Source organism: Mesoplodon densirostris, chromosome X (assembly GCF_025265405.1).
Source record: "Mesoplodon densirostris isolate mMesDen1 chromosome X, mMesDen1 primary haplotype, whole genome shotgun sequence".
In the NCBI taxonomy this organism is placed as follows: Eukaryota; Metazoa; Chordata; class Mammalia; order Artiodactyla; family Ziphiidae; genus Mesoplodon; species Mesoplodon densirostris.
Window position 1 is genome coordinate 105471665 of NC_082681.1, and position 13578 is coordinate 105485242.

A 13578-nucleotide genomic window follows, 5' to 3' on the forward strand; every position below is an offset into this window, starting at 1 on the left:
CAGCCGCTCCGAGGCATGTGGATCTTCCCGGACAGGGGCACGAACCCATGTCCCCTGCATCGGCAGGCGGACTCTCAACCACACTGCCAACAGGGAAGCCTCACACTAGGTATTTTTAATTTTCCAAAATCTTCTTTGACTCACACAGTTATGTATTAAGTGGTATGACATTCAACCATCCACAGTCTCAGAGATAAGATTTTTTGCAAGTTGTATTCATGCAATAAGGAATGAAAAAAAAGTGAAGATATAATGACTATATGTAAAGGTTATACTATCCATGTTTTTCTATCAACTTACTAAAATTTGTGTCAAAATTTTTAACTTGTACATTTAATTTTCATTAAATATTTATTAAGACAACAAGACATATTTCATCATCTCTGAAATGCGACAGCATATAGAATGACAGAATATAAGGCAGAAATCCTGTACCTTTTGTGTGACTCAGACCACTAAGCTTGAAGGTAGAAGTCTCTTTGAGGAAGCTGTCCCAGTATGGAGCCAGGACAAGACGCTTGTGCTTCTCCTGACCTAATCAAAATATAAAGAGATATTACACTTCAATGTCACATTAAAGAGGAAAAACATCAGTGGAGATTGAAATAGAATCAAAACTTCCTTCTAATGGGAAATTTCTGAGATGATCATTTTCAAAGTACATTTTAAGATGAGATTTAAATGGCATTTTTTTTTTCTTGCAGTATGCGGGCCTCTCTCTGTTGTGGCCTCTCCCGTTGTGGAGCACAGGCTCTGGACACGCGGGCTCCGGACGCGCAGGCTCAGCGGCCATGGCTCATGGGCCCAGCCCCTCCACTGCACGTGGGATCTTCCCGGACTGGGGCACGAACCTGCGTCCCCTGCATCTGCAGGCAGACTCCCAACCACTGCGCCACCAGGGAAGCCCTTAAATGGCATTTTTGAAGAACATATTCAACACTATTAATGATTTTTTCTATAATACTCAAAAAATATTATAAAATCAACTCATAAATTCTTGGAATTTTAATTTAAACTATTCAAGTAAAAGATATTACTGAGAGCCTGTTTGAACCTACCATATAAAAATGGATTGTAGTAGTTAATATTTACACATGCATAAATATACACTTTTGCAATGTTAATAATTTAAACTAATATATGCAAAAATCAATCAATTTTTCAAAACGTGCTTATGGGCTACATAACACGTACCGGCTTTTAGTGCTACCATGTATAAAAAGTAAAAAAACTCTGTCAGCACAGAAATTTATAATTTTAAATATATTGAACTAGATATCAGCTGATGCCTTGGAAAGGAATGGGAGTGTTACAACTTCTAAGAAGAGGATTTTTGTAACATACAGTAAAATTGTATATATATTTACCATTTTGCCCATCAATACTACTTGTAGAAATACAGCTTAAATATACAAAGGCATTATTTGCATAGCAATAGTTGTATAGCAAATTATTAGCAATAATGAAAAGATCTATGCACTAGAGACTAGTTGTGTATACACAATAGTGCAGGAGAAAAACTGAGGTACTAAAAAGTCATAAAAATCTATGAGAAAGATGTCCATTAACTATTTTACTAGGATCCCAGACATATTATTAGGTGAAGTTAGCAAGTTGCAAAAGAAATTATACAGTATCCTACCTTTGTATAAGATAGAGGATGAAACAGAACCATGTGTGTACATATGCATTTATTTATATATACTCATTTTTGCAAAACTAAACACAGTATGGATAAATCAGAATCAAATGATGATGGTCATCTATATGATTGTTTGAGAAAGTGGTGGATGGTTGAGTTATGGGATTGGGATTTCTTTAAGTAGAACATTTTACATAGCTTTGAGTTTTGAACAATACGTGTTTTACAAATTCAAAAATAAATTTAGAAAGTGTGAAAAAGCAAAGCTAAAACTGAATTCAAATTAAAAATTAAAGAATCCATCTTTATATAAATTGACAACAAAACTATACAGAATAAAGAATTAATTAAAGAATATTTTGGCCATAGTTCTCTGACTGTTCTATTGTAGTACAATATATTCCAGGAGGAAAAATCAACTGCAAAGATAGCTTTAGAGTTAGTAGTTTTCAGTTCCTTTTTCTTTTCTTCTCTCTCTCTCTCTCTCTCTCTTTTTCTTGGTAGTTAAGAATATAGTAATTTAGAAAATATAAGGGGTATATAGGTATGATAGAGCAAATGGGTACTGAATTGATGTGTTGGGAGTGAGGTTTTTCACATGGGAGAAGAGAAAGTGAGGTGAATTGAGGAAGAACCCTATGGTGTAGGATTGGAATAGGAGGTATCAGTATGAGATAACTGTTTTTAATAACTATTTTAATAATTATACTTCTTTGTTCTGTCCCCTGAAAGGAACATCCTAGCAGCAATGAGCACATCTAGTGCCCATATCTTGGACACTAAATACCTTGTCTCTGTATAGCAGACCATTGAAAAATGCCGAATTCTAGTTTTACAGCAAGTTGAGTGCTAGGTGAAACTAGAACATCTTATACTGCCAGAAAGTAACAAAATATTCAAAAACTAATGACGATAAAAAGGACTTAGGGATTGTCTTGTAAAGTGTCCCACTGGCCAAATTTGGGAGTGTCCAAAAGAATAATAATAAAAATCCACAAAAATGAAGTAGCCCCATTCCTCCTAGGCACCCCCCTTACAAGTAAAAATTGCCAGACATAACACACAACAGACAAGGATAGGGAGACTCTGAAATATGAAAGAAGAAGGCAGCCTGCTTAGGGACCTTGGGACTTGAGGAACGACATGGTGGTGGGTTTCCAGGTTTCCATACTGCCTCTCATATATACTGGACAAGGCACTGAACAAGTCTCCAACCCAAATCAACTAAGAGTGGCAGAAAAATAAAGGGGAGGGGAGCTGATCTTCTACCTCTTCCTTGGTAGAAACAGGCGGCACTCCAATTCTCTTGCTGGGGTAGCAGGCTGAGGGAAAGGGTAGCTAGCCAGGGTAGAGTTAAAATATTTATATATAACATGGTCCGACAATGTTCTATCTAAAACAGACTTCTCCAATTTAATGACATAGGTAGTTTGAAAGAAAAAGGATGATAAAAGATGTACCATGAAAATGTTAATTTTAAAAAACAAAAATGGGGCTTCCCTGGTGGCGCAGTGGTTGAGAGTCCGCCTGCTGATGCAGGGGACACGGGTTCATGCCCCGGTCGCAGAAGATCCCACATGCCGCGGAGCGGCTGGGCCCGTGGGCTGCGGGCGCTGGGCCTGCGCGTTCGGAGCCTGTGCTCCGCAGCGGGAGGGGCCGCAACGGTGAGAGGCCCGCGTACCACAAAAAAAAAAAAAAAAAAAAGGTTACATTAGGGCCTCCCTGGTGGCGCAGTGGTTAAGAGTCCGCCTGCCGATGCAGGGGATACGGGTTCGTGCCCCGGTCTGGGAGGATCCCATATGCCGCGGAGCGCCTGGGCCCGTGAGCCATGGCCGCTGGGTCTGCGCATCCGGAGCCTGTGCTCCGCAACGGGAGAGGCCACAACAGTGAGAGGCCCACATACCACAAAAAGAAAAAAAAAAAAAAAAAAAAAAAGGTTACATTACTATCATATAAAGCAAACTTCAGAGAAAAGAAAATTACTAGAGACAAAGAGGGGCAATACATAATTATAAAATATGGATACACCAGGAAGACATATAATACTAATGTGTCTATAACAAATAACAAAGCCTCAACTTACATGAAGCAAAATTCAATAGAGGGGAAAGAAGAAATAAATACACCATTATAGTTGTGTGATTTAATATCCCCCTCTCACCAAGTGATAGGTAAAACTACTAGTCAGAAAATCAGCAAGGATACAGAAGACCCAAATAACAAAATTAACTGAGGATTTGAATGACATATGTAAAACACTCCATAAAACAACAGGATACTTATTTGTTTCAAGTCCTATGGGACATTTACCAAGAGAGACCATATACTGGGTCATAAAACAAACCTTAACAAATTTAAAATACCCTAAATCATACAGATAGTGTTCTTTCGACCATAAGGGAATCAGTAACAGAAAGAAATAAAAAAGAAAAAGGTCTGGAACTGTCTTTTCCCAGTCTGCTCTGGCACTACTCTTTTCTTTTTTTTTTTTTTTTTTTTTCCTTTTTGGCTGCATAGTAGGTCATGTGGAACTTCCCCCACCAGGGATAGAACCCATGCCCCCTGCAGTGGAAGCGCAGAGTCTTAACCACTGAACCACCAAGGAAGTCCCTCTGGCACTACTCTTTGAATGAATGTCTTTTCAAAAACCATAAAAATTTGCTATAATTCAAAAACACGGCAAACAAGTTCAATCAATAGTCTTCAATGCAAGAAGAAAAAGGAAAAGGAGTGAGAGATTATTCTTTTCTATTGATATAATAGCTATGGATTTGTACAAATATTAGCTCTAGTATTTTTGAATTGCTCGTTAAGAGCCACAAATTCCTCCTAGAGATCTGGATACAGAGAAATCCAGGGAAGGAAGAGGTAGGTGTCAAAGTCATTGCTGTTAACATCTGGCTTTGTTTCTGTTTTTCCAAACTCAGAGGCATTACTCAGAAATATAATGATAATGATAGAAATCAAGGAGCCTCCCCTGAATAAAGAGTGGGCCATCAAACAGTACACATGCAGTGGTCAAAGAATCATAGAATCACCAGCTAGAAGCAAGCTCAGAGATTACCTGGTACCTCCCCCAGTGTTAGGAGACACAAAAGCCAAAAAAATAAAAGTTCCTTACCCAAGGTCACACAGCTTGTGTCTTCTGAATTTAGATTCCCTCACATTTTTATAAATTAAATGTTCAGTGGTTAAATATGATAATGTGATGGGGATTTGAAAACAATAAATGCTGAAATATACAAGATTTTAAAAATCCATGAATCTGTACTCGTACTTAAAAATAAAAAGAGTTGGGGGGGGAGGAGAGAAGCAGAGAAAAAGCTTTTTTCTTTCATTGAAAAATCTCAGCTAATCAAAAATAGCAAGGATAATGGACATAATAATTGATACTGGTAGCATATCTGAAACTATCAAATGAAGGGTTGTAAGGGAAGAGGTTATTCACATTGTCTCAAATTACCACTCCCCCAAAATTATTTATTAGTTATAAAGGGAAAAGATAATATTTACAATATAAAGATCTGGCAGACACAACCTTAACCAAGTGATTAACTTAGTATCCCCACTAATGGGACTTTGTGTCTCCGAATGTGTTGCAATGTGAAGTACACGATATGTGATATTCTTACCAAATTGTTTAATCTGAATTGAATAATGAAGAAACAAAGATAAGATAAATCAAAGTACATCAGTGCAGTGTAACATTATGGAGCTGTAAATATATTTAGGTGGTTTTTTATGTCTTAATATCATATGACTTCCAAGATATGCAATATGAAATAAAGACAAAGAAATTTTCGTACAGAAAAAAAAAAAAAAAAGAAATCCATAACATGCAATATTCTACAAGACAACTGGCCTGGATGCTCCAAAATACCAATATCATAAAAGACAAAACAAGGTAGAAGGGAATTTTTAGATTAAATGAGATGTAAGAGATTGGAAACCAAATGTAATGAATAATCCTTGATTGAATCCCAGACTGGAAAAAAGATAACATTTTTTAAAGTTATAAGGAACATTTTTGGGATAATTGGAGAAGTTTTACTGTGGATATTTAATATTTTAAAAATATTAATGTATCTAGGTTAAATCTTAGTGTATGATAATGGCATTGAAATTATGTTGGAGAAAGTCCTTTTTCTAAGGCCATACATACTTTAGAGACGAAATTATATGTCTACAGATAGAGATAGGATATAAAGCAAGTTCCCCAAAAGTTAACAATTGATGAAATAGATGAATCTGTATGAAAAATATAGGACCATTCATTTTACTATGCTCTTCTGTAGGTGTGACATTTTTCAAAATAAAAAGTTGTGTTTTGTGGGGAGGAGACTAAAGACTAAATGCAAAAAAAACATTCCTATAGCTTTAATTAAATGGAAGCACATTTTGTTATCTTTAAAATGGGATTTCGGGGCTTCCCTGGTGGCGCAGTGGTTGAGAGTCCGCCTGCCGATGCAGGGGACACGGGTTCATGCCCCGGTCTGGGAGGATCCCACATGTCGCGGAGCGGCTAGGCCTGTGAGCCATGGCCACTGAGCCTGTGCCTCTGGAGCCTGTGCTCCGCAACGGGAGAGGCCACAACAGTGAGAGGCCCATGTACCGAATAAATAAATAAATAAATAAATAAATAAATAAATAAAATGGGATTTGTGTAAGTTGAACTACTGGGTCATGGGGGAAACATAAATTATAGTTAATTCTCTATGGAAAGGAGATAAGCTTTACTGACATTAAATATATGAGGTGATGATGCTATATATAAATATTTCACAAGTAAATATGCATACATTGAAGTGAATGCTGAAAAATATTTACTAATTGAGGTGTATGTTATTAAAATATATTTCAAGACCATTGTGTAAAGAGCAATATTTCTGAAAGTGCTGTCTTCTGACAACCTACATTGGAATAATTTGTGATGGTAGGGTCTTACCCCAGACATAATGAATCAGAATAACTGTGAACCTGAGAATCTAAATTTTGATAAGTTTCCAATTACTGCTTACTGAATTTTGAAAGCTAAGTGGGAAAAAAGGAATTCCAAATATTAAGGCTCCCAAACAGTATCTAAAAATAATTAAAGTAATTATAAGCAAGTTGAGTCTCAGATTACTTATCTGAAAAGTGGCTATAACAATAATTCCACGTCTACTTTTCCACAGTATGAGTGTTAGCTATTTGTTATGAGCAAAGCAAACTAAGACAAATAATCCAATTAAACTAAGGTATAAGTAGACTGTTATATATTTGATACTCCAACTTTCCTGCCCACCAATCTCAAATCTCCCAGTGATGTTTATTAATTCAAATATTTAAATAGTTGACTATGTGAATTTGGGAGAGATTTTGAGATCGTGGGACTTTTTCTTACACCTATTTATCTCTCTTATGTATTAAGCTATGCACACCTTGACTGGCAATGTACAATGATCACTACATATTTAACATAAATATTTATTCAACTCTGGAGGTACTTCAGATAAGATTCAGAGGCCTCCAAGGGCAAGATTTTCATAAACTAATTCAAACATGTGAAATCAAATGCACTGGGTATTACCTCTCCACATCCCGTAAGTGTGATTAACTTATCGTAACTGTGTTATATTGTTTGCTTTATTACTATATTACTAGTGAACACCATGGTCATAATCAACCTGAGTCAACAACAATTCAACAGAGTACCTTGTTTATATTTTATCAACCCTCAAAATGAAAGTTGATATTTGTAAAACTAATATGTTAACTGGTATGCACACCTTTATCCCTGCTGTTATTCTGTTTTGCTCTTTAATAAAACTACTAATGTCTGGAATAGAATCCACTTATACTTAAACATTTGAATCAAATCACTAATATTGCATTTAAATTTGTTTTAAGTAAAAGATCAAATAATCTCAAGACTACAGCTACTTTAACATAAATAATCAAAATAACTACTCTGCATACATCTATTACTGCTTCATTCATTTATGCAACTTTTAGGTATATAACCCATAGTGATATTTCACAAGTAGAATACCACATAAAATCAAAATACAATGTGTATATATTTTTGTGTGTACGTATATCCCACACATGAGGTAGCTTTGAAATGTGCATATGACAGCTTTCAGCACAAAACAGATGCTCAATAAACAGTGACTTAATATTCAACTCCTGCTTTATCAACATACATGCCAACACTGAAATACTCATTTAGTTAGGAGCAAATCTATGAGTTAATATAACCCCCGCCCTTAGCAAGCATATAAAGTAGCAGGTGTGGAATACGGTTATATGAACAAGGGCACACACATACATATAATGGAGATGGGTCCTTAAATTCTTAATGTATACACTGGGCCCTCATTTCTAATGTTTCAACTCAGATGCTTGCTTCCCACTCACAGCTACCTTCCCTGTTTCCACCTTTACTTCCAGCTAAGTAGGAAGGAAACTTAAGAGTAGGGGGCTGGGGTGGAGGACATAATTACTGATGAGAGAGGATTGTGGGAATTGAGTCCATGGATACCAGTTGCTGAGGAAGGGAACATGCCCTGGCCGAATAAGGCGGCCAAGATGGGAAATCCAAGCATATGTGAGCTAGGGTCTGATGGCAATGTTAAAAAGAGAAAGGAGAGTCCCGAAGAGCTGAGAAAATGTGAAAGGAGTGGTAGTCAGGGGCATTTCTTGAGGTCCTTTGATAGGATGCAGGGAGGCCTCTTTCCCTGAGATCTGGGGGGAGGAAGCAAAAAGAAGGCCAAGTGCCTTTCTTTAGAGCCTTATCAGTATGGGGCTTTTATTTATTTATTTTAAATTTATTTTATTGAACTATAGTTGATTTATAATGTTGTGTTAATTTCTGCTGTACAGCACAATGATTCAGTTATACGTATATATACATTCTTTTTCATATTCTTTTCCATTATGGCTTATCACAGGATATTGAATATACTTCCCTGTGCTATACGGTAGGACCTTGTTGTTTATCCATTTGATATATAATAGTTTGCATCTGCTAATCCAGTATGGGGCTTTTAAAGCACCATCTGGAAGCAGACAACTTAGAAAGACAGTGAGGTGGTCCTGGAGAAGATGAGTTCAAGAACCTGTTCCATCACTTACCCACTGCATGGCTTTAGGAAATTTCTAAGCCTCAGGTTCCACATTGAAAAAATCTCCAAGAGTCTTTTTGTAAAGATTGGGTATAGTCACATTTATAGAGCTTAAGTGTGGTACATAGTGGATGCATAAAAAATCCTAGTTTTCTACGCTATTTGAAAGCTTTTCTGTAGCATTCTGGTCCTCATGGGACTCATTAATGGTGTGCTTTGGACACATCTCTAGTATTCTCCAGGTGTTTAGGCCATCTCCTCTCTAGCCTCCCTATCTCATTACTTTTTTAAGTTGGCATAGATTCAGATATGAATAGATCCCTCAAATATAATCTTTTTGATACCTTGCCTTGCATAGTGGTCAACTGAATGTATAGACAACACAGTAGAATTAAAAGATTAAATAGAATTTAATTAAAGATAATAAATAGATTATTTGAATATCAAAGGGCAATATATCTGAGAGAAGTGATTAAAATGAAAACAGCCAAGATAGCAGAAGAAAAGACGTTAGATAATTGGGCAATATAAAAGTTTTGATGATGAGTTTACAATTCTAAAAATGTTGCCTTCTTGGAAAAACAGTGACTTTTGAAAGATATCTTCATCTTTATATCTTAAATATCTATAAAGTCTGTCTGTCTATCTATCTATCTGAAAGAGAGACGAGGAATGCAGGATCTGAAATACTGTGGGATTTCTCAGACACATCAACTACTCTCTTGGGGCTATATTGAGTCTTCCTATCAACCTCCCTAAGGGGATTCTGTGAATTATGTAGCATCTGCAGGAACATTTACATCTTCTTTTGAAAGACAGCAAAGTATTCCATCATCCTATCATGAAATAATTTTAAGACATTTACAAATATTTAAATGAGAAGGTATTAATGTAGTACTTTCTCTAATTAGTATATTTGGCATATGTGTTAAATATTTTTATTCTTCTTGTCAGTCATATTTCCTTGTGGCCCTTCAACAATTCAGGCCAAATTATGAGGCCAGGTTGCCAAGAAATATGATTACAAGAAGACATGTACATGGTGGCTAGAAAAAAAATAAGTCCACAAAAGAAAGGAGGAGGAGGTAATGACAGAGTGACAGAGAGACTCCATCACCAAGAAAAGGAAAGGAGGAATCTTTTCATAAACTAATGGAGAAAGTGGAAGAGAGAAAGATATCAGATGTCAGTGTCTTTCTTATTCCCCAGACTCCATGGGTTGAAGGAAGAAGGGGGAGAACCTAAGAGTCTAAACGTTTATTCACCCAAGAGAGTGAGTTTACTTTAAAAAGACTGTTTTAAACTACAAGAGACTAATACATTTTTAATTATCAAGCTGCTTTTTCCTGTTACATAGTAGAAAAAATTTTTGACCTATTAAAGAAAATTAAGAAGCCATAAATTATTTCACAATTTATTTTAATGTTAAAATATCAATCTAATATGCTTTTATAACACTCTTATAGCTATGCAGCTGCCTTGAAAATTCCATTCCCTGGAAAGTTCCATTAATCAGCCTTGCGTGTTCCCACACCAGGAATTCTAAGTTCTACAACTGGTACAAAGTTTACAAACACATATTTTCTTAGCGCCTACCTAAACTTGTGTTTTCCAATTCCAGCCAAATACAATACCTTTCCTATTTGAATTTTGTCAGTTCCATCTTCCTTTCCCTCCAGCAGTTATTTCAACCCACTGTGCCACTCTTCAAATCTCTTACTATATCTCCTTTTCTCAGCAGATGAAAATATAAACCCAACTGCTCTTAATTCCAAAGCCCCTCTAGTACCTACAATTTATCTACATTCACATTTGTTTTAGCTTACCTCTACCTGTTCAAAAGTAGAAATGCCCCTGCTGTTCATAGTTCTTCCTTCTACCTCAACCCTGATACCAGTCCTCCCAGAGCCTTGGCCCATCGGTTAAACCCTATGTCCTTTATAGCTTTAACTCTTTCTCAACCCTGACTTCTTCCGTCTGCTTATATATATGCTCAAGTCTCTTCCACATTAAAATACTGACTTCCTTGAGCCTGCAGTCAAGTTTTACTAAACAGCATGTTTCTCCTTCTCATAGCCAAAGTATTCATAAGGGAATTTTACATGAGATGACATTATGTTCTTAATTTTTCTTATTTCATACCACAAGCATGAAGAGATGATCAGGAAAGATGAGAACTCTAACAGGTAAATGATAGTGTTCAGCTTCGGCATTAATAAAAAATAGAAAATTTGCAATGATGATAAGATACAATTTTCCCACAATGAGACTGCTGGAAATTAAGAAGAATGTTGATACTCAGGGCTTACAAGGTTCAAGAAAATAAGTAGTTATGTCTGTAATATACTCCTGATGGCAGCATGAAGTGCAATAGGATAACCATTCAGGAGAGTAAATTGGTTATTTATATCAAAAACCTTAACATATGTGTTCCTTTTAGCCCTGAAACTGAACTTTATAAAATGGATCACCGTAGTAGTAGCAGTAGTTGTAATTTTAGTAGAAGTAGTAAAAATAGTTGAAAAGTTAAAATTATTAATGTTCAACATTACATTTAAAATGTGTTTCAGAAAACTTATAATGAGTTGATTTTTATTTCAGACCCACATTATTGGGTCATTTAATACAAAGTGATCAAACATTTCACACAATTGAATTTCAAAACATGCATCTTCAATATGACACGAAAAAAGGAACAAGCTTGGATGGAGCCAAAATTTAATCCAAATATGCTGTCTATTTATATAGAAAAGGGGCAAAGGAAACAAAATTAGAACACTGGAATTTTTATAAACTTTGAGGAATAAACATTGGCATATTTGAGTAATATCATAAGAATTGTACAAATTTACTGATTTACATATTCAAGTTTCCAGATAAAATTAGAAGAACTTGACTTGGCATACAGATTCCTAATTTCTGATCCTGGAGTTTAGAGTTGTGATTTTGGCCATGATACTTCATCTCTTAAACATATGCTTTCTCTTTAATAAAATGATGTTGTTGAACTAACAGATCCCTAAAGTGTCCACTACCTCTAAAATGCTTGGACTCTATAATAGAATAAGTGTGATTAATAATTACAAAATGGGCTTCCCTGGTGGCGCAGTGGTTAGGAATCCGCCTGCCAATGCAGGGGACATGGGTTCGAGCCCTGGCCCGGGCAGATCCCACATGCCATGGAGCAGCTAAGCCTGTGCGCCACAACTACCAAAGCCCGTGCACTGTGCTCCGCAATAAGAGAAGCCACTGCAATGAGAAGCCCGCGCACCACAACGAAGACCCAACGCAGCCAAAAATAAAAATAAATAATTTTTTTTTAAAAATTACAAAATAACATATGTAAAGTAAAAGAAAAACAACTTACCTGTTAGTATGATATCGATTAAAACATCTTCTTTGGTGGGATTTTGGAAAGGTATAAGAACAGATGATTGAAGACGAAGGTATGTGGTCATTCTTTCTATTTCTAGAGGCTGGGGGAATAGTCCTATTCCAGAGATGTAGAATATCCATTCTTTAAACTATATAAAGATAAACATCCATAACATATATGTACTAATTACATACTTTTTATTTGTACCACTTAATAAATATAGTACACATAAAAATTTTGGCAGATGAGTTTTTTGTTAATATTTAACATGCACTGCTTTTATCTTTCCTTCCTTTTCCAAATTCCTTTTGATTTTATTGAAAAATCAATGTGTTTTTACACTGAAAAAAAGGCAAAAGGCCAATGTTCAAATATTAAACATATTTCAATACATACAAGCTTACTGATAGCAATATAAAAGAGAAAATTTAATGAAAGCCATGCATTTCTGCTCAAGATTTTTTAAAAAATCAATTTGTCTAACAAACTGGGACTAAATGCTCTATGAAGTTTCCAAAATATTTATCACAGGAAGGCAAACAAGGTGAGACACAGATTGCAGTCCCATTAAAAAGAAGTGTATACAACTTACTGCCAAATTATTTACGCCCATCATCTAGTACAGTGTATGTTTTATCACATGATATGAAAAAATGGCTCAAAAATTATGTGAAGAAGAGTGAATGTGGCCATTGTTCTTATCTGTGTTTCATAAGCCTGCAAAGTTCTGTTTGAAAATGTTCCCTTTGTATTCATTTAGAATAAAAGTCCCTTGAGACTCTGTTCTACACCGAACACTTTGCTAATGTTACCGATGAATGACGAGGTCATTAACCAAAAACCAGCGAACAATGTCCTGGTTTATCACCTCTCAAACTACATAGATGTTTCCAAGCTTAAGTTCCAATAAAAGAGGGAAACTTGCTTTGCTTCCAAAGTAGGATGGGTGGTGACAGGAAATTCATAAAATGCTGTCTCAGTAAGTGAGGATGAAAAGGCAAGTTTTATCTGCACATGTCTTCAAATGACTGTATTACTTTTAGTTAGAGAGTCTACAAGCATAAATTCACTATATTTTCACTTATGATGCCTGAACTTGATCACATGTAATTGACTGCCTGGAATCAAATGTCAGGGTTCAATTATAGTAACAACTGTTTTATGTAAATTACTTACTTTTTGGCTATTTTATAAAATAAATCATGGATGACAGAAATTAGGTTAATTTAAATCACTGGAAATAAGCCAAACTACAAAACCAAGAAGGTCATGTTTTCATGTTTTGCCAAGTGGCCTGGAATACTGGAGGTTCTAAGTTAAACCATTTCCTACCATTCCTGGACACTAGTATCTAACAATTACCCTGGCATTGCTTAAATTATCCACCTGGGTTCACAGAGGGAAATTAAAAAGTAGCCCAGGGAACATATGCATTAAAAAAAAAGGTAACATTT

The 13578-nt window shown here is 35.8% G+C and overlaps 1 protein-coding gene across 1 annotated transcript in view; it reads right to left on the reverse strand.

Moving 5' to 3' along the window:
• The window catches only part of CFAP47 (cilia and flagella associated protein 47), a 299411-nt gene that overhangs the window by 101786 nt on the left and 184047 nt on the right, over positions 1-13578 (reverse strand). The window contains 2 exon segments of the mRNA XM_060086541.1: positions 436-534; positions 12116-12272. Coding sequence (XP_059942524.1) covers positions 436-534; positions 12116-12272 — 256 coding nt within the window.